At 41.1% G+C, this 23,438-nt stretch overlaps 1 protein-coding gene across 1 annotated transcript in view; it reads right to left on the bottom strand.

Annotated features, from left to right (window-relative positions):
• LOC124711856 (putative serine protease K12H4.7) overlaps positions 1–23,438 on the bottom strand; it is a 132,471-nt gene that overhangs the window by 13,238 nt on the left and 95,795 nt on the right. Inside the window, exons 6-7 of the mRNA XM_047242088.1 lie at positions 22,960–23,276; positions 9,407–9,539 (exon numbers count right to left, since the gene is read on the bottom strand). Of these exons, the coding sequence (XP_047098044.1) occupies positions 9,407–9,539; positions 22,960–23,276 (450 nt within the window). The remainder of the gene's footprint in view (positions 1–9,406; positions 9,540–22,959; positions 23,277–23,438) is intronic.

Raw genomic sequence — 23,438 nt, 5'->3', positions numbered from 1 at the left:
TTGTACTCAGATGACTCATGTGAAAAGGTTTCCAACATGATTGTGTCCGCACGATGGGAATTAGCAGACTCTGAACATGGAATGGTAGTTGGCGCTAGACACATGGGATATTCCAATTCAGAAATCATTAGGGAGCTCAATATTCTGAGATACACAGTGTCAAGAGTGTGCAGAGAATACCAAATTTGAGGCATAAACTCTCACCATGGACAACACAGTGGCCAACGACCTCCATTTAATTACTGAGAACGGAGTTTGTGTAGAGTTGTTCGGGTAACAAACAAGCAACACTGCACAAAATAACCAGAGGACTCAATGTGGGACATATGATGAATGTGTCCGTTAGGACAGTGTGGCGAAATATGGTGTTAATGGCCTATGGCAACAGACGACTGACACAAGTGCCTTTGCTAACTGTATGACATCTTTCCTAGACTCATGACAATATCAGTTGGACCCTAGACAACTGGAAAACTGTGGCCTTGTCAGATGAGTCCCAATTTCAGTTGGTAAGAGCTGATGGTATGCTTCAAGTATGGCGCAGACTCCACAATGCCATGGACCGAAGTTGTGAACAAGGCACTATGCCAGCTGATGGTGTCTCCATAATGATGTTGGCTTTGTTTACAAGGAATGGACCTGGTCTCTGGTCCATCTGAACTGATCAATGACAGGAAATGGCCACATTCAGGTGCTTGGAAACCATTTATAGTCATTCATGGACTTCATGTTCCCAAAAAACGACATCTGGTCACCAGGCCACAATTATTTGCGAAGAACACTCTGGATAGTTCAAGTGAATGATTTGGCCACCCAGATCACCTGACATGAATCCCAAAGAGCATTTGTGGGACACAATCGAGACGTCAGTTTGCGCACAACATCCTGCACTGGCAACACTTTTGTATGCCTCAATATTTCTGCAGGGGACTTCCAACAACTTGTTGAGTCCATGTCACATTGAGTTGTTGCACTAAACTGGGTAAAAGGGGGACCGACATGATATTAGGAGGTATCCCATGAGTTCTGTTGGACTATTTGACACATCTGACATATGACTTTGCACACAGGCAAAGAATGAAATTTCACACATGCCTCATTTCTATGTATACTGACTGGTAAGGAAAAACATGCAGAAACTTCAAAACATGATATTCAGAACATCTCAGAGCTTTTAAAAGCAACAGCTCCCATAGCACATTTGCTGACCACCTTGTAGATAACAATCACCACCCAACCACAATAGAAACAGACTTAAGAATACTAAAACCCAGCCACAGCCTACACAGCAAACTGACCACTGACCACTGACGAAAACTTCCAAATACAGAAGGCAATAGCAGAAGGAAAACAGCTCTTAAATGAATACACTACACTCTGCAAGGGCAAACTATTTAACACATTAAAGGAACTTTATAAATAAAAACAGCACAAACAGATAAAGTCTACACACACACACACACACACACACACACACACACACACACACACACACACACAGATAAAATGCAAACAAAATTCAAATTTGGCACCGAACTCTCTGGTGAACAAATGAACACTGACTGGGCTGGGACACATAATAAACCACAATCAGATTGTGTTCTGGTGAAGTGAAAAGTGTTTTACTACATTATTTGTGGAAAATACTTGTTATAGTTATGTTTGCATCACAACACCTCAGCATGATGTGGAGAATGAAAGTGCTTGCCACACAAAAACGTAAGTAAAAACGAATATAGGTGCGAAAACATTGCAAAAAACTAAATTACATTCTAGAAGATAGGTTAACTCTCAGCAAAAATCTTTCTCATCAACATCGTTTGGTTGCAGATGACAAGCTACCTGTAGTCATTGACACATAAGTGATCCAGAAAATTCATGCACACCAAATGTAAAGGTATTTACAAAAAGAAACAATCAATTGTTTGAACTAAAAATGCACATAATTTTATAATCATTTAACAAAAATGTTCACATTGCAGAATAAATAAAAATGAACACCCACTGATGATGGCAAAGTGGTGCCGAAACATGTCTGGGTACTGAGAAAAACAGTGTTTTGCATAACTGGCGGACCTCACATCCAATAATTTTAACTGCAAACACGGCCAATACAAGGAGCTGCAAATCAAAATGATGGATATTGGATCATTATGGCTCCACGTTATGGGTCTAACTTAGTGTGAAATCTGAAATGATTCAAGTGCAAAATACTATTATGACTGAGACTTATAATCTGGTATTTGTTAACTTGTTGTATTAAAGACAAAACAGGTGCTTATTTTTTTATAACGATGACCATATCCATATTATCCATATTTTCATACAACTGACTATAGACTAATTTTCAAGTGGTAACAAATAAGTAGTTGTTTACGTCAAAGTCAGCTGTCTCATGTCTGTTGTCGTCCCCCCCCCCCTCCCCCCCCCCCCTCATTTTCGAGAGCGTTTATGTTCTCCTTGGGTTTCAACAATGCTTCCTGCACTCTATATACTCTTTGCTGTGCACAAGTTTAATTTCATCATTGTTTGTGTGTATATTTCCTGCGTTAGAACGTGTGTCAGTGAGATTGACAACAGAAATATATGCTCCACAATGGAAAATACATTAGCATTACAAAGTCTATCACACAATTCTGAATGAAACGAGGGTTTTTCCAGTGACCATTAATCCTACCAACCCCAGACTAGGTGAATGAATCTCACAGCGAAACAGATGATGGGAGTAAGCATATCTATGAGGAGTTGTAATCTTATAATGGAATTTTGAATGACTAGCTTTCATCTAGAATGACTCTGCTCGAGATCTGATCATCTGTCTATGTAGCAGCTTGCACTTTAGCTTTGGCTTTTATCGGTGATTTTATTACTTCGAAATACTTTTCAAACATTGGCCAGTCTTCCCAAGGCATGATAGGAAACTCGGGAGACAACATGGACAATGAAAGGCTGATGAGCATATCAGAGGAACAAAATGACTAAGAAATATGGAAACATGGAAGAAGAATGTAAGAAAATGCAAAGGAACAGCAAGTCAGTAAAATACCAACATGAAAGAGAACATTGTGTTAGCGGTATTTACCTGTTAAGTGTAACTGCCACTTTAAATGTAGTGAGTACATTTCTGCAAAAAATCGGGAATTGATACATAGGTGTATTACTAGTTACCCTAATGGGATGCACAAATGACTTCGTTATGTAATGTTGTAAAAACAGTAGTAGCCAAACGACATAAGAAAATACATTCTAATCAGGCTACTAGCCACAAAAGTGTGATGAGACAGTTCATATTATGTGGCAAAAGAGTTTGTAAAAAAAAAAGTTTCTACGTACGATCCAAATAAGCAATAAAAGAAATTATTATGAACTACAAATTTAAAAAAAAGTCCTTAGAATAACTGAAAATGACAAAAGGGGATGAAAATCTCCTCCAAACAAGATCTCTGAGGAGAAACTGACATGGATCACTGACCATTTTAAAAGCATTCTTAACTACAGAGCCAGTATGGGGAAAGGAAATCTTCATGTCAATACTTGTCTCGAGCCTATCAGGTACATGCAAAATGTGTGATACATTTGAAGTGGCAATAAGAGCAGAGTAAGATCTAAACACACACTTAGTTTTAAGAAACCTGCAAGACGATCATGTCAAATTGGAAGCTAAAGCGTGAGATATTTTGAATGACTATAAAGCAAAAGTGAAAGATGACGAATCTTTAACAGCTATAATGTTTGGCATAGGAGTACACTGTCCCACTCATTTGAATATGGGTGAGGTCTGTTAATTATGGCAGCTTCAGATGGTCAATTTCGTAATACATTCCTATTTAAAAGAAGGAGAAAAAAAATAGACACGAACATTTGACCTGAACACTGTGGGGCAAGAAGTTTGCAGGACACGATATCCTCACTCCCATCACTACATAGAAGATTCTCAGCCCAGATATCATCCAAACCCTGTGCCTTTTTAGCAACCGCTGTTCTGGACAGAAAGAAATTGGAACATGTTGATTTTTTTCTTAATTTTTCTGGTCAACAAATAGTGCCATCTCAAAAATATTGTTGCGCACAACCTGTGAGTGGTCATACATACTTATAAAAAAAAAATGACATTAATTTTTCTTTCATAAGTCGAGAGCAAAAGAAGAAGACAGCCATCTTCATGCCTCAGGCATATGGATGGACCTCAGACCGCGTGGCTGTCAGATACATAAACGTTTCATAGTTCAAGACACGCAAGTTTCTAGATTCTGAAAGCCTATTAGATCACTACAAAGACTCCCAAACTGTTCACAGAGACATAACAAATGCAAAAAATAAAATTCTTCAAGCACTCAAGTCTTATTTGTCACAATGATGATTATACAGAAAAGTATTAAGCAATTGACCTCAAACCTAGTGAAACAGATTTGGAGGCACTCCTGCTAAGCCTCCGAAATTACATACCTGCACAGGCCATGGCAGCAAAGCCAATACCATACACAACGACAAAAGACATACAAAATTCTTAAATTTGTTCCACCGGTTCATCTTCTGTTCTTCCTATCAGTTCCACATATACCCCGAAGAGGAAGGGGCATGAGGTCCAGGATCATGAAAACATCCTACCCTCAAGATTTGGACATGATTAAGTTTGATTACCTCCTTAGATCAGTGTTTCAATGTGATGCAACTGTAGTTTCATTATTTGTTTGTACCAAAGTGCTACAAGTGAATGAGATTTGAATGGTGTCATGCGAGTACCCCTGGCAGTACCAGGGATTTGTTCGCAGATTGGCCTTTCAGTGAAATAATTGTGGGATAGGATGTGGTTGGCTCAGAGGATTAGGAAAGAGGTGGTGGATGTTGCATCAGGAGGACATGGGGAAAGGTACTGTTCAATGGCTGCAAGACCATATGCACGGGAATAGGAGACGACGGTGCACAAGGACGATTCATCAGCAGTGAGCAACAAGGGATCTGGTGGTAACAGGACAGGAAATGCGGAGAGGCAGTGAAGGAAGTGAGTAGTGTGTTGAATGTAGGATGGGACGTTACTGACAATAGTTTGGAGGTGTTGGTCACCAAAGAAAGAGATTTATTTTGTGGGAGAGTTGTACCCAGCCACAACAGGATGACCAGCAGAAAGACCTATGGGATTGAGTTTGGGTAGTAGACAGAAAGACAGGAGTGTGAGGTGTTGCTTGTGTGAGAAGGGAGACAGATTCAAGTGTCAGGTTTTGGGAAGGGCTTAAGGTCTGGAAAAGCTGCTTGAGATCATGTTGAAATTCTGGGATGGGATAATGGTTATAAGGTTCATATGCAGAGATGTCAGAAAGATGGCAAAGACCCTGAGCCACATAGTCACTACATTTCACGACCACTATGGTGGAGCCTTTGTCTGCAGAAAGGATATGATCTGCACTGTTTTTCAGGTTATGGATGGCAATGTGTTCCATATGAGTGATGTCGGACTCACTGAGGAACAACTTCGGAAAGGTACATAGGGTCAGGTTAGAAGTGAAGAATACCTGGCAGATAACCAGGGGATGCCTGGGTAGAAGGTTGAAACTATTGTAACAAGGTTCTATGTGGGTTCAATGGGTAAGTGGCAAGGAAGTGTTTTCACTGCAAAGAATGAGCAAAAGAAAGAAGGGCCTTCAGAAGCCCTGTGTGGTTGTTGAAACTTGATTTGGGGCTAAAGATGAGGCCTTTAGAAAATACAGAGGCTTCTGCATGGGTCAGAGATTTGGCAGAAAGATTGACAACAGGTTTACAGGATAGGTATTCAACAGGTTTACAGGATAGGTATTCAGGAGTTGTGTGTTTCATGAAGGGTGGAAGGAGTTTTTGAGGATGGGAGAGGGGCATGTGGGAAGTTGGATCAGAGTAGTAGGCTTTTTACTGGCTACAGGCATCCCCAACAGGAGTAGCTGAGACAGCTTTCTCTAATGGTGCTGGGATGCTGTCCCCAACTGTTTGAGTGCAAGAGTTTCTATTGCAGTGATGGAATTCAGGCAGTTGGGGCCACAGAATAAATGGAATTTACAAAAGCAATAGAGGCTGTCAAATATGGTTTGAGCTTGGATTGTATGAGTATGAAGGACTAGTTTGGTGAGGATGAGGGACTGGTGAAATTGGAAAAAGTGAAGGTTGTAGCGGTAGAATGGATCATACCTTGAGATGCCAATATTGATGTTAAGCCCATTACACAAGGTACCATGTACCAGACAGGATTATAGAATGAGGATGTGTGACCAGAGTTTGCCACAGGAAAAGGAGAGTTTTATGGATTGGAGAAGGTAGAATGAGCAGGGAATCGTGCTTTGATGGGTGCGGAATCACAGGAGTAACACAAAATTTGTAGAAAAGGTGGATAATAATAAGCTGAAAATTTATGAAGTGTTACAACAGAAATAAATTGTGGGTACTTTACAGAGAGTTGTGTAGTAAGTTCAGAAAATGTTTTAAAGAAGCAGGAAGTACTGGGTGCATTAGTAAACAAATAAATTTGATCACAAATTTACACGTGCAATCATAAGTAATCATGCATGATTATATGAGGAGATCATAAATAAATACATGATATCTGCTTACAGCCATGATTGGCAGTATAAATCAATATTGGAGAATACGTTTAAAAACTGCACTGGAGTTAAATGTTCAAAAAGCGGGAGTCACCACAAGTGCAGGGTGTTGTAGCACAGTACTATTTAGTGTGGTAGACTGTTACACCAGCAGGAATTCAAATTTTGCAACAGAAGCTGGTCAGTTCGTGGTTCGAAGGTAGGTACTGTAGAGGACAATGATGTATAGAAATATTAAGGAATAAAGAACGGACAAGGAGTTTTAGATAAGTAGAGAGTTACACTAACAAAGGTAAAAGGATATGGTAAGGAAGAGAACCGAATTGGTAATGTGTAACAGTAATTGAAATTCCTGGATGGAACTATATATAATATACGAGAAAGGCAACCGCTCATCTGTAACAGACTTATACATGGAGCACAATAACACATAACAGAATACAGTATTCACATTAGCTTTTGAGCACTATGTCTTTTACTAGCAATGATTTTATCACCTCAATACAAGATGAAATTAATACATGTGTTTTGGCACAACAAATATTTGGCCAAAAATTGCATTCAGCCATTGAATATGCAAATAACTCAGACACCAACACGCAATAGTGACAAAAAAATTCAGGGGTGGGTAAAGTACTCCAACCGTGTCAATTCATTATATGGGACAAATGTATTATGGCACATAATGTGCTTCTTCATACACACACAGATTTGAGAGGAAATGAACAACTCTTCAGTGGTGCGCTCATTTTACTGTCTGGTGATTTTCAATAAATTCAACCAGTTGTACTGCATTTCGCAGTGGCTAAAGAATTTAATGCATGTCTCAAATCATCACTTTTATGACAACATACACAGAAATTGACTTTGGGGACCAATATGTGTGTACAACTACAACATGATGCATCTGATGAACATTTTGCTAAACAATTGCTCAATACTGGGAATGGGAAAATGGCAACTGAGGAATTCACAAAATTTATTATATCGTCAACAAACTTCTGTAAAGTTACAGTACCCACAGATGAAATGATTCACAAAGTCTTCCCAAATATCACACAGAATTACAAAAATAATCTGTGGCTCAGTGCACATGCTATATTAGCAACCAAAACCAACAATGTCATTGCCATAAATTGCATCATGCAAAATTAAATAGCAGGCAAAGCAACAATGTGTCAAGTCTAGCAGTACTGTAAAGAATCAAGATGAAATTGTTGGTTATCTAACTAAAGCTTTGACTTCACTTTATTTGCGAGGCACGCTGCTTGTTTCCCTGAAGCACAAAGCCACCACAACTATTCAATGGTACCAGGTTTTCAGTGAAAAAGATGAACAATATCGTCGAAGCTACAATTTTTAAGGGAAAATTTACAGGATAAGATGTACTGTTGCAACCCATCTGAATCATTCAAACAGATAAGCCATTTGGATTCAAACATTTATCTATAGTTGCTAGTGTGATACATATTTACAGTGACCATCAAAAGAGCACAGGAACAATCACTACAAGTGTGTGGACAAAATTTATTATATGCTTCTCACATGTCAGCTGTATGTGGTCTGCCCATGTGTTAGAAAACTTTGTTTTAATATAATGGAAGGAAACATTCCACGTGGGAAAAATTATATATAAATACAAAGATGAGGTGACTTACCGAACAAAAACACTGGCAGGTCGATAGACACACAAACATACACACATATTTGAAAATATGTCTGCTTGTGTCTGTATGTGTGGATGGATATGTGCGTGTGTGCGAGTGTATACCTGTCCTTTTTTCCCCCTAAGGTAAGTCTTTCCGCTCCCGGGATTGGAATGACTCCTTACCCTCTCCTTTAAAACCCACTTCCTTTCGTCTTCCCCTCTCCTTCCCTCTTTCCTGATGAGGCAACAATTTGTTGCGAAAGCTTGAATTTTGTGTGTATGTTTGTGTGTCTATCGACCTGCCAGTGTTTTTGTTCGGTAAGTCACCAAAACTTTGTTTTATTTATACATGCACCAGACAGGAAAATAAAACATATTGTGCATCCAAAAGCAAATCTATAAACAGAAATTAACACAAACATTTCCTTTGAGTGACACTGCAACACAATCTGAATACTCACTAGTGTTTATTATTAGGTGACAAATGCAAGGAATTTTTGCTCCTGGAGTACCATGACAAATTTGAAAGTTTACGCACCTGCTCAACTGAAATAATGCTCTACAGGAACACCATATGACAGTTTTTAAAACATAAACAAAAATAAATCAAGACTTGAACACAGGGCAATCAGTGACTGCTTAGTTTTGTGGAAGTCTTTCAATTATTTTGAAAATGATTTACATTGATTACTGTTTTTCCACACACGTTTTGGGCTTTCTGCACATTTTCTTAGGAGATCTCTCATTAGCTTTGATCTTTAGACCAATTTCTGACAGTTGGTTCTTGATGGTGCACACCTGTCAAAACTTGTGTGGGAAGCCATCTGGTATGTTATAAATGATGTTAATATTTACCAACCAGGACAACAAGCTACTCAGCTGCACACATTTTGGCAGTTTGTGGGGTACGTATGTCAAATAAGAATTAAAATTGCTTGGCAGTGTAGTTGTGGTGCAGCTGGATATTGTTTTCTATTATTATCAAAATTTTGGACACAGCTGATTCAATAACATGTTTTACAATAACATGTTTTATGTTGTTCTGGAGAGAGAATAAATAACCTTGTAACACTTGTTTATCATAAATCCACTAAATGAGCACAACAAAATTAGAGAACTGATGTTCACATCAAGCTGGTAACAAATTATGATAGATTTTTAACTTAAGACAAGAAACATCCGAGGTACATACTTAGGGCCGAAGATATCTGAGCATTGCTGAATAAAGAAATCGACTGGGAAGTTATCTCCAAATAATTTTGGTTCTTTGCTTGATGTCTGGTAAAATCCAAACTCTGTGCATGTTTGATATGTCCACTGACGACCTGTTAACAAAATTTCTTTGTTAGAGAGTAACTGGGACAATGTGTATTATAGCATTAATATTTTTTGTTTCATTTTTAATACAAGAATCACTCCATGAATGACTTGCTGCAGAACACTTTTACCACATAACTAATTTTCCAGTAACAATATCAAGAAAAGTAATTTATTTTCACCCAAGACTAATTGCTGAAAGTTTTTGTCAACATGGTACTATATTTAAGCTAATATTGAAATTTAATCAGGTCTGTTACATTTAACAGATATGTTTGACATCTTTAAATTACATATACTTAAGTATGACAGAAAATGTTACTCTACTTCTTTACAATTTTTTGTCAATACTAAACATCATACACTATCTGCTGATAATACAAGAACTACCTGCGCATTTTGTGAGGTCCATTTAGTAGTAACTAACGTATTCCCATACCCAATCATTGTAGCAACATCTACCTGGCCATTGAACCATTGCCTGGAGTCACAGTGACCCGGCCATGACAAGCACATACTCCTTGGCATGTGAGGAGAGTTTCCAGTTCAAGTATCAACAGTGATATCTCTGTATGGTCAGGGGGCTACCATCATGCAGGTATCTGACAATCTCCACCACAGAATGGTAACCTGTCAGGTTTTGAGTGTATTACCTTCGCCCAGAAAGGAAAGATGCAAAGATGGTCAGGCACACAAGGTGGAATATACACCATCCTGCATGGTTCACATTTCCGTAAAATCTGGAAGAGGAATAGCAGGTCAAACTCAACAAGGGGGACCATGTAGCTAAGAATGAAAAGTTTTAGAATGCCAAAAGGGAAGAAAATGAGTGTGCAAAATCATAAACAAAATTCAAGCACCAATGGAAAGGCAGAGGATAAAAAAGGACAGTACATGGACAGACTTGCATACACAGAAAGGGAAGTAGGGCTGCAAGGACTGTGCCCCCTCAGCGGCCAAGCATGTCTTCACGAAAGAGATGCGAGCTTCATACTTTCAACTAAAGAAACAAGGAGGATGATGCACAATTGTCAATCAACGAAGATCAGCAGCCATAAAAAAATGCTTTTATCAAGGAAAGTTATTGAATATTGAGACCACAGAAGAAAGCCAATGAAGAAACAAAAAAGAATAATGGAGGAATAAAGATATATGCTTGAAGAAATAGAGGAGCATAGGCCAAATAAGCAATTATGTCAGTTTGTGATGGATGTGTGACATAAAGGAGCAGAAAACTTTGTGACTGATTACTTTTATGCATCTGTTGGTTGACAAATACCATGGATTACAAATCGCTTGCCACCACTCAGACTGCAGATCCACAATTACAGCATTTATTGGCTGATCCTTCCACAGGACTATGATTCACCCAAATCCCCATCCCAGTCACCAAGTTAACACTACTGAGCCACATCTCTCAGCACAAGCCAAGGCCCTACATTTTGCCAAAGCTCTACAAAGATGCTTGTGACAGTGTTCACAATTTGTCACATCCAGGAACAAACAAAACCATCAAGTTACTGACTGATCGTTTTGTGTCACCACTGATTAAAGATTATGTCCATGCATGGGCACATTTATGTATTCAATGCTAGCACTGCACAGTGGGACGAAATGTACATGATGACACCAAATAGCTTATAGGCTCTCCAGCAAGATCCGCACAAATCCGGATGAATCACATACCCTCCCTCCACAAGCATACAGCTAAAGATATCCTTTCTTTGTCATGAATAGATGGACTTTGTGGGCAGAAACTATAACCATCACCAACATTTCCACTTAGAGAACAGCAAAGACCTCCGCCACCACCTGGATTGCACGATTTGGTTTCCTTCTCCAAGGTACTACAGATCAGGGCCAGTAAATAAAGTATGTTTTGCTCCAAGAATTGTCCAACTTGTGCAGCATCCAGCAATATTAACCAACAAGATACCATTTTGCCAGGAATGGGAAGGGTGAAAGATGCTCTGGGTCCTAAGGCACTTTGTGTTTGTGCCAAAGCAGAAAATGGGCAGAGATACTTCCCTTGGTCCTTTTAGACCTTCACAAAATTTACATGCCAGATAAGAGCATTGTTAGCAGAAATAGTGTAAGAGGAGTCATTGCGCGTTTCAGCACACCCAAACTACTGGCTTCTGCAGTGTAACTGCCACAGTTGGGACAAAGGCTCCAAGATCACTCAGTCAAGATCTGTCATCTGGCTGCTTCAGGCCACAGTGAATGCCCCGTATTCATCTGCAAAGCTTTGGATGACTGTACTCGCATCATACTCCACACAGATCTCATCAAATCGATGCTCCAACTGTCCGACATTGGTTCCTTCCTAGTGTCATGACTAGGACACCATACCATTGAGATCTTTCAACATGGCAAAATTACCCCTACAAGACAATACACTGACGCTGCAAGCCCTACCATCCATTTCACCAACCAGCAGCGATACCGTTACTGCATCTTGCAGCTGCACTGATGCTGTGGCCAGCAGTTCACACAAGAGCAGGCCAGTTAATAGCTTAAATCTATAAATTAGATGTATAATAAATTTTAAAAAGTTACAATTAAAAGTGGGAGGGCAGCAGCACTGTGTATGAGTAATTGATCTAGCAACTGGCTGTACAGTATGTTACTCCTGGTACAAGGGTTATTTTTGAAGTCATTCTCTGTATCAAATTAACCATGTTCATCTACGAATGTATATTCATGTTGCTAGAAATAAAAAGTAAGTCTGTATACTTTAGTTTCACGTGTGTTATTTTAGGTGGTTGGTTGATTGGTTGTTTCGGGGAAGGAGACCAGACAGCGAGGTCATCGGTCTCATTGGATTAGGGAAGGACGGGGAAGGAAGTCGGCCGTGCCCTTTCAAAGGAACCATCCCGGCATTTGCCTGGAGCGATTTAGGGAAATCACGGAAAACCTAAATCAGGATGGCCGGACGCGGGATTGAATTTTAGGTGGTAGTAAGCCTTACCCACTATATAAATATTTCACACAGAAACATTTTGTTTAAAGAAATATTAGAAATTTATGATACACATAAACAACATGCACCTAGCATTCAACTCCACTAATAATTTGTTTGATATAAGACACACTGTATTTGAAAGCCCTTGTTTTCTTCTCTCTAACCAAACATCTTACTTTCCTGAAAGTTGTCTAATATAAATATTAAATGAACACTGAAAAAAGAAGACTTTTGAGGCACATATCTGACACCTCAATAAACACATGACGTCAAACATGACAGGCAATTCTACAAAAAGACTGGCCAGCCTCCCACAGGGTGACGATATAACTTCACTGAACTTTACTAATGACACAAACTGTGCTTCTCACTGTCATCCTTGCATGTCTACAATTGTTTCTGACAGTACAATGCTCCAAACAGATCCCTCTTTCAGAAAGTCAAATAAAACTGTTATGCGCTAATCATTTCCACACAAAGCACTTGGTTTCTGCGATGTGTGTGCTAGTACTTTTAACAGTTGCATACCAATTGGGGCGGGGGGGGGGGGGGGGGGGTCAGTAACTGACCCCAACGAAGTTTTTAGGCTAAAACTCCTGTCGTTTTCAGTAGTTTATCTAATAAATAAATGACATTTATCGTAACTATAATTGCTACAATCGACAATAAGAACAGCTTTTGGTTTACACTCACTGTTGAGTTATAGCGATTGTTATAACTGAAGGTGTAGCTGGTCAACAATCACCACTCACAGTCAACCAGTAAACAGTGTGATGAGTGGAAGGTAATATCTTTGTGGCATTTGACAGAATGTACAAGAAGATGAAATTGACAGATGACGAAATTAGAAATTTGCTTGAGAGTTCAGACAATGAATTTAGTGGTGAACTATCCGAAAGCTCAAGCAGTGAAACTGAAGATGTAGTCATGGAAATTCCAGATCAAGTAGTTTCTGACAGCAGCGAGTTGGATGAAAGTGAGCAGGGTAAGTATTGATTTTTATTACTTTTTGCAGATATTTTGGAGTATATTAGGATGTGTGTTTCGGTAGAGTGCTTAGTTTGCTAGTGTTCAGTTCTGTGTTCATATTTTTATAGATATTATACCAACAAGAAGACGACCCAGGCCAAAAGCACAAATTGATCAACTTGAAAAAGACAGAGTGGCCCCATCAAGTATGATGTGGAAGAGAAGCCCTTATGTAAATCAGAGGAGGAGGTCTGTTGGTAACGCAATGAGAACCCCGAAAGGAACTAAGCCAGGGATAAAACCTGATACACCAGGTAAAGCTTTTCTCATGTACTTCGATGATAACATCCTGGATAACATCTTGATGTGTACTAATCAAAAGCTTGGAAACCTTAGGAAATCATCTGAAGATATTTTCATAAAAATTTCGAAAGCATTTGAAAGGGAAAAAATTGTGTCAGCAATTGTAATTCTATTGAACTGTGGAGTCCATAGACAGAACAAGGACAGTTTATGTGGTGTCACCGCCAGACACCACACTTGCTAGGTGGTAGCTTTAAATCGGCCGCGGTCCATTAGTACATGCCGGACCCGCGTGTCGCCACTGTCAGTGATCGCAGACCGAGCGCCACCACACGGCAGGTCTCGAGAGACGGACTAGCACTCGCCCCAGTTGTACGGACGACTTAGCTAGCGACTACACGGACGAAGCCTCGCTCCTTGGCCGAGCAGATAGTTAGAATAGCCTTCAGCTAAGTCCATGGCTACGACCTAGCAAGGCGCCATTAGCCTTACATAGCAATTGATAGTTACCATATGAAGCATGTCTCATCAAGAACGATGTATACAACAAGGATGGATTAAAGTTAAGTATTCCAGAAGCTACGTACTTTTCTTTATAGCATTCATTACGTATCCTGTTTCAGACATCACGCCATCCTTCGTGTGCTTATAGCGTGCATTCCAGTCCCCTCAAATCACACTGTGTCAGCACTTCTGTCGACACATCATATGGCGACGAGTCAACAAAGGGTCTTGTTCTTTCTACTTGCTTACATTTACTTGTGTCATGGCTTCTCCAGATGTACTGTCCGAATTTTATCGCTTGCAGAATCAGCAGACGCAGGCGTTCTTGGATGCCCTTGGACAGCTCGTCCAGGGTCAACGTGCAATGCAAAACGATGCGGCCGCCGCCGCTTCACTGCTACCGCAGCCACAACATGCAGTTGCACCCCCATTTCGGCCGTATGATGTGGCGATGGAAACATGGACGGAGTGGTCACGCCAATTTGGATTCCATCTCGCCGCCTACAGAATTCAAGGTAACGAGCGGCAGCCTCACTTATTGTCTTGTGTCGGCATGCAAATGTACCGTGTGATAGTGAAATTGTTTCCCCGACGCGACGTAGCAACTCCGTCCTATGAAGAAATTTTGTCTGCTTTGGATACCTATTTCAAAGAAACAGTCAATGTAGTTGCAAAAAGGTATACGTTCTTTCGTACATAATGTACGGCCGGTCAGACTAATAGGGAGTGGGTTGCAACATTGCAAGGTCTTACAAGGGATTGTGCTTTTGAGTGTGAATGTGGACTCCCTTATTCAGATACTATGGTGCGTGATGCAATTGCACAGAACGTTTCTGATGTTCGTATACGGGAGCAAATTTTGAAAGTATTTAATCCCTCCCTTCAACAAGTGCTAGACATATTAGATAGGCCAGACACACTTGTCTTTGCTCAGGAATCATTTGAAACTTCGCCAGCAGTGTGTCACATTAACCGGCCCACCGGGCGCACTGCACGGAACAATAAACAGCCCTCGCGCTCGTCCGCGCAGCTGCCGCCTAGCTCTCCACGTGTGCCGCGTAAGCATGCCAATGCAGTTCTAAAATCTTGCCCACGGTGTGCGACTAGACATGAGACTAGACATTCGTGTGAACATTGCCTGTCACGCCAAGCTATTTGCTTTCACTGTAATAAGAAAGGACATGTTCAAAGTGTTTGCCAGAAAAAGCTCAGATCAGACTATCACAACCATTCCAGGCCCTTTGCTTCACGCCGGAATCAAACCAAGGACACTCAGGCTCGTGGACCTTCGCCCATGGACATTCATGTAGTTAATTCCACTCCGCCCAGTGCCACTTTCTCTAACAGTGACTGTGTTCGTCCCACAAATAAGGTGCGTCGACATCGCCGGAAATCTCGTCCGGTCGCAAGTGCTTCGGTACCGGTATCAGTTCAAGTTGCACGAGAAAGTCGCTCTTGTCGTCAGCAGGACAATAAACTTTTTGTACACTTGGACTTTGAAGGCAAAGTGATACCATTCCAGCTCGATACCGGAGTTGCAGTTTCGTTGATCAATCACGACACGTACAAACAACTGAGCAAACCTCCGTTGCGTGCCGCAAATGTTCAGCTCACTAGTTGTTCAGGACAGCATATCCCTGTGTTAGGACAGTGCACTCTTCTTGCAACATACAAGGGTCAAACGAAACTTGTGTCATTTTACGTTCTTCATTCTTCTACTGCAGTGAACTTGTTTGGTTTAGATTTATTTCAGTTGTTTAACATGTCAATAGTCAATCAGGTCCTATCAGTGAATCAGACTGTCCCTTCCGCCAGTGTTTCTCGCCTATGTGAAGAATTTGCAGACATTTTTGCACCGGGCCTTGGTTGCGCTAAGAACTATGAAGCACATTTGGAACTGAAAGTAAACGCGCAACCGAAGTTTTTCAGAGCGTGCAATGTTCCCCACGCATTGCGTGATGAGGTGGCAAGAACATTAAACGAATTAGAATCACAAGGTGTGATTGAACGTGTGCAGACTATTGTTTCTGACAATGGCCCACAATTCATGTCCGCAGAATTTGAGTCATTCTGCACGGCCAATGGTATTCAACATCTGACATCCACGCCGTTTTCGCCTCAGTCAAACGGTGCCGCTGAAAGATTGGTCCGGACTTTCAAGTCACAGATGTTGAAGTTGAAAGAGTCGCATTCTCGGGAGGACGTGTTGTTGCTCTTTTTGTCTTCGTATCGCTCTCAGCCCAGAGATGGTCGCTCGCCGGCTGAGTTGCTCCACGGTTGTCCTCCATCAAACCTTGATGTCTTTGCTGCATCCGCCGCATCAGGTTCCTGTGCAGCGGCAGACTCCTGCTTTTGCTCCAGGCGACGTTGTATTCTATCGCAACTATCGCGGTTCACAGCGTTGGCTCGCAGGGCGCATTCTTCGCTGCCTCGGCCGCGTGATGTATTTGGTTTTGGGGGCCTCTGGTGAGGTGCCGCTCCCCGTCTGCTTTCAGCGACGGTGCCATCCAGTCAGCGCCCTGGGGACCCATCTACTGGCTCGCCTCAACCCCAGGTGTTACCGACGCTGCCTTCCATTTTGCCCCAAGGCGACGCGCCACCGCCGCCTGTTCTCCCGCCGGCAACGCCCGCAGTAGACGCGTCGCTGCAACCGCCTGGCGCCTCCCTGGGTCACGCGCTGCCGATCGCTTCCCGTGACCAGCTGTCCTCCGCCATGGAACTTTTGCCCGCTCCGGACCACATGGCGTCTTCGCGCGTCGGGTACCCCGACGCGATGGAGGTCGACCCTTCGGCCCCTCCTGTCACTTTACGGGCGCATACACCGCATGTTGGCGTGCACCCTGGACTAGGTTTTCAGGCGTTTCCTAGCTCCCCTCGGGCCGAATGGCAGGATGCGGGTGGCACAGCCTCGCCTGTTGTTAGGCTCCCCACCTCATCGCATACGTCAACATGGGGTCCTCCCCACGGCGGGCGGAAGCCTTATAACACGACCGTTCGCCGATTTGCGGGGGAGGAATGTGGTGTCACTGCCAGACACCACACTTGCTAGGTGGTAGCTTTAAATCGGCCGCGGTCCATTAGTACATGTCGGACCCGTGTGTCGCCACTGTCAGTGATCGCAGACCGAGCGCCACCACATGGCAGGTCTCGAGAGACGGACTAGCACTCGCCCCAGTTGTACGGACGACTTAGCTAGCGACTACACGGACGAAGCCTCGCTCCTTGGCCAAGCAGATAGTTAGAATAGCCTTCAGCTAAGTCCATGGCTATGACCTAGCAAGGCGCCATTAGCCTTGCATAGCAATTGATAGTTATTGTATGAAGCATGTCTCATCAAGAACGATGTATACAACAAGGATGGATTAAAGTTAAGTATTCCAGAAGCTACGTACTTTTCTTTATAGCATTCCTTACGTATCCTGTTTCAGACCTCACGCCATTCTTCGTGTGCTTATAGCGTGCATTCCGGTCCCCTCAAATCACACTGTGTCGGCACTTCTGTCGACACATCAGTTTACATGATATATTTAGTAAAGAAAACTTTCCGATGTTTCGAGCTTCATTTTCGGAGCATAGACTTAGGCTCTTACTGAAGTGTTTGCGTTTCGATGATGCTCTAACTCGAGCAGCTAGAAAACAGACTGAGAAATTTGCTCCTATCAGGGATATATGAAACATGATAGTAAATTTTCTGAGTTTTATAATCCTAGTGAGTCAGTCACATTGGATGAAGAACTTGTGACCTTCCATGGGCGATGCCCATTCAGGCTATATATTCCAACAAAACCAGGAAAATATGGAATAAAGGTGAACCTGTTACGTGAATCAGATATGAAATACTGTTTCGCTGCGGGATCCCTACACTGGAAAGCATGCTAATGAGAAGAACCATGACAGTGGCACTGGAATAGTTAGAAGATTGATTGAAATGTCTAACTTGAAACAATCTGGAAGAAATGTTACCATGGACAGGAAGTTCACTACCGTTCCACTCGCATCTGATCTTTTAAAGAGAAAATAACTACAGTTGGTACTATTAGAAGTGACAAACGCGATGTTCCTACAGAACTCCGTCCTGTTACTCTAAAAAAAAAAAAAAAGCTACACCGGGAACAATCCGATTTGCCTTTAGTGACGATGCCACTTTAGTCAGTTACGTGCCTAAGAAAGGAAACTTTGTTACAATATTGTCCACCCAACATCATGATATGAATGTGACAGAAGAGAAGCCAGACATCATCCTATTCTACAATTGTACAAAGTCAAGAGTGGATACATTCGAAAAGTGTGTAAGAATGTACAGCTGCCGTCGAGCAACGCGTCGATGGCCAATGGCGGTGTTTTTCAACTTGATTGACATTGCAGCATACAACTCATATGTTGTATTTCAAGATACACACAAGGAATGGACAAAGAATTACCTGGCAACGAGTTCTGGAAGAAAGAAATACCTGAAAGATCTTGCTCATGAACTTTGTGACCTCAACATGAAAAGACGCACTCATAATGCTATAGGCCTACACTCAAAATACACTACAGCGTTATCAATTTTTGGGTATGATTGTAATCAAAATCAAGGTGATGTCAGCAGAGGAAACAACGTTATGGAGCCGCGACAAAAAGTAACACGTGCAGCTGTGCATAATCTGCCAAAGAAAGGACACTGTTACTTCTGCACTTCTTGCAGGAGGTATATCTGCCCTGCACACACCAAGAAAGAAGAAGTAGTTCATATTGTAAAGTGTTCTGAATGTGAATCTGCATAATCCTTGTAATTGTGAAATTAATACCTACCCCCATGAACCATGGACCTTGCCGTTGGTGGGGAGGCTTGCGTGCCTCAGCAATACAGATGGCCGTACCGTAGGTCCAACCATAACGGAGGGGTATCTGTTGAGATGCCAGACAAACGTGTGGTTCCTGAAGAGGGGCAGCAGCCTTTTCAGTAGTTGCAGGGGTAACAGTCTGGATGATTGATTGATCTGGACTTGCAACATTAACCAAAATGGCCTTGCTGCGCTGGTACTGCGAATGGCTGAAAGCAAGGGGAAACTACAGCCGTAATTTTTCCCGAGGGCATGCAGCTTTACTGTATGGTTAAATGATGACGGCGTCCTCTTGGGTAAAATATTCCGGAGGTAAAATAGTCCCCCATTCGGATCTCTGGGCGGGGACTACTCAAGAGGACGTCGTTACCAGGAGAAAGAAAACTGGCGTTCTACGGATCGGAGCGTGGAATGCCAGATCCCTTAATCGGGCAGGTAGGTTAGAATATTTTAAAAAGGGAAATGGATAGATTGAAGTTAGATATAGTGGGAATTAGTGAAGTTCGGTGGCAGGAGGAACAAGACTTTTGGTCAGGTTATAAATACAAAATCAAATAGGGGTAATGCAGGAGTAGGTTTAATAATGAATAAAAAAATAGGAGTACAGGTAAGCTACTACAAACAGCATAGCGAACGCATTATTGTGGCCAAGATAGACACAAAGCCCATGCCTATTACAGTAGTACAAGTTTATATGCCAACTATCTCTGCAGATGATGAAGAAATTGATGAAATGTATGATGAGATAAAAGAAATTATTCAGGTAGTGAAGGGAGACGAAAATTTAATAGTCATGGGTGACTGGAATTCGAGAGTAGTAAAAGGGAGAGAAGGAAACGTAGTGGGTGAATATGGATTGGAGGAGGGAAATGAAAGAAGAAGCTGTCTGGTAGAATTTTGCACAGAGCATAATTTAATCATAGCTAACACTTGGTTCAAGAATCATAAATGAAGGTTGTATACATGGAAGAATCCTGGAGATATTAGAAGGTATCAGATAGATTATATAATGGTAAGACAGAGATTTAGGAACCAGTTTTTAAATTGTAAGACATTTCCAGGGGCGGATATGGACTCTGACCACAATCTATTGGTTATGAACTGTAGATTAAAACTGAAGAAACTGCAAAAAGGTGGGAATTTAAGGAGATGGTATCTGGATAAACTGACTAAACCAGAGGTTGTATAGAGTTTCAGGGAGAGCATAAGGGAACAATTGACAGGAATGGGGGAAAGAAATACAGTAGAAGAAGAATGGGTAGCTCTGAGGGATGAAGTAGTGAACGATCAAGTAGGTAAAAAGACGAGGGCTAGTAGAAATCCTTGGGTAACAGAAGAAATAGTGAATTTAATTAATGAAAGAAGAAAATATAAAAACACAGTAAATGAAGCAGGCAAAAAGGAATACAAACGTCTCAAAAATGAGATCGACAGGAAGTGCAAAACGGCTAAGCAGGGATGGCTAGAGGACAAATGTAAGGATGTAGAGGCCTATCTCACTAGGGGTAAAATAGATAATGCCTACAGGAAAATTACAGAGACCTTTGGAGAAAAGAGAGCCACTTGTATGAATATCAAGAGCTCAGATGGAAACCCGGTTCTAAGCAAAGAAGGGAAAGCAGAAAGGTGGAAGGAGTATATAGAGAGTCTATACAAGGGCAATGTACTTGAGGACAATATTATGGAAATGGAAGAGGTTGTAGATGAAGATGAAATGGGAGATACGATACTGCATGAAGAGTTTGACAGAGCACTGAAAGACCTGAGTTGAAACAAGGCCCGGGAGTAGACAACATTCCATTGGAACTACTGACGGCCTTGGGAGAGTCAGTCCTGACAAAACTCTACCATCTCGTGAGCAAGATGCATGAGACAGGTGAAATACCCTCAGACTTCAAGGAGAATATAATAATTCCAATCCCAAAGAAAGCAGGTGTTGACAGACGTGAAAATTACCGAACTATCAGTTCAATAAGTCACAGCTGCAAAAAACTAACGCAAATTCTTTACAGACGAATGGAAAAACTGGTAGAAGCTGACCTCGGGGAAGATCAGTTTGGATTCTGTAGAAATGTTGGAACACGTGAGGCAATACTGACCTGACGACTTATCTTAGAAAATAGATTAAGGAAAGGCAAGCCTACATTTCTAGCATTTGTAGACTTAAAGAAAGCTTTTGACAATGTTGACTGGAATACTCTCTTTCAAATTCTGAAGGTGGCAGGGGTAAAATACAGGGAGCGAAAGGCTATTTACAATTTGTACAGAAACCAGATGGCAGTTATAAGAGTCGAGGGGCATGATAGGGAAGCAGCGGTTGGGAAGGGAGTGAGACAGGGTTGTAGCCTGTCCCCGATGTTATTCAATCTGTATATTGAGCAAGCAGTAAAGGAAACAAAAGAAAAATTCAGAGCAGGTATTAAAGTCCATGGAGAAGAAATAAAAACGTTGAGGTTCGCTGATGACATTGTAATTCTGTCAGAGACAGCAAAGAACTTGAAAGAGCAGTTGAACAGAATGGACAGTGTCTTGAAAGGAGGATATAAGATGAACATCAACAAAAGCAAAACGAGGATAATGGAATGTAGTTGAATTAAGTCGGGTGATGCTGAGTCAATTAGATTAGGAAATGAGACACTTAAAGTAGTAAAGGAGTTTTGCTATTTGGGGAGCAAAATAACTGATGATGGTCGAAGTAGAGAGTATATAAAATGTAGACTGGCAATGGCAAGGAAAGCGTTTCTGAAGAAGAGAAATTTGTTAACATCGAGTATAGATTTAAGTGTCAGGAAGTCGTTTCTGAAAGTATTTGTATGGAGTGTAGCCCTGTATGGAAGTGAAACATAGACGATAAATAGTTTGGACAAGAAGAGAATAGAAGCTTTTGAAATGTGGTGCTACAGAAGAATGCTGAAGATTAGATAGGTAGATCACATAACTAATGAGGAGGTATTGAATAGAATTGGGGAGAAGAGGAGTTTGTGGCACAACTTGACAAGAAGAAGGGACCGGTTGGAAGGACATGTTCTGAGGCATCAAGGGATCACAAATTTAGCATTGGAGGGCAGCATGGAGGGTAAAAATCGTAGAGGGAGACCAAGAGATGAATACACTAAGCAGATTCAGAAGGATGTAGGTTGCAGTAAGTACTGGGAGATGAAGAAGCTTGCACAGGATAGAGTAGCATGGAGAGCTGCATCAAACAAGCATCAGGACTGAAGACAACAACAACAACAACAACAACAACAACAACAATACAAGTAAATGTAAAAAAAAACTATTTATTTTTTACTAAAAATGTGCCAGAAACCCTTTCCCAGTAATAATAAGCGACATTTTAATCTTCTAATCTGCCATAATTATGGAACTACATAAGTAATGTGATTTATCCTAGTTAGAGAATGTGTGATGGTTGTGGGGTCAGTCGCTGACCCCTCCCATTGGCGTTGGCCAGCGCAACACAGTATTGGTATGCAACTGTTAAACATGCATTTAATTACCACACTTTAATGCCCCTTTGGAAAAAGTGTGTTTCTACATCATCTTTTTAGATACATCCATTTTTAATTTTCCAATCTTGTAACTCTTTGTGAAGTACTTTGCATTTACAAATGCTTATACTTCAGACCTTTGGTTTCCTCCCACAAAGATCTCTCTTGTGCTACAAATGTCAGTTCTTATGTATAATTTATCAACTTCACACAATTCATTATTAGTATGCCAGAAGCTCAGAAGATCATTATTACGTACTTATTGAAATTAGGGTTCCATTATTTCATAGCTTCCACATCTTACCTTTTAAATTATGCATTCAGGAAAATAAATGTGATACACAACCATCATATAAAAATGACCACCTACCTCCTTCTGCTGTTTCATTATCCCAAGCAATGGCTTTCATTTCTTCAATCATTTTGGAGTACTTGTAATCGAGGCACTCCTGGCCATACGCGTCTAACAGTAATGAATTTACAGCAGCATATCTGGAGACAGGCTGCCCTATACTATCATTTACCATGATATTGCACACAACATCAATTGTAATATTAGTTGCTTTGGCACCTTCAAACTGACGATTGTCTTTATTGTACTGAACAACTCCAGCAAAATTGCTTGCTAATGACTCAAACAAGTTTGACAAGTCATTTTTTATTTTAGGGTTTATTGGATCACATAACCTGAAATCAGAAAAATAACCAAATAATATTTGCTGTGTAAATAATCCATTTTGAACAAGTTTATTTGCACAAATTGATTTCAAGACTTCAAAGTCTTTGTTAACTGGATTTTTACATAGGGGGGAAAAAACTATAAAGTGTGATAAAATATTAAACACAAAG

Source organism: Schistocerca piceifrons, chromosome 1, assembly GCF_021461385.2.
Source record: "Schistocerca piceifrons isolate TAMUIC-IGC-003096 chromosome 1, iqSchPice1.1, whole genome shotgun sequence".
NCBI lineage: Eukaryota > Metazoa > Arthropoda > Insecta > Orthoptera > Acrididae > Schistocerca > Schistocerca piceifrons.
This window is presented reverse-complemented; position numbering and strand designations above follow the sequence as displayed.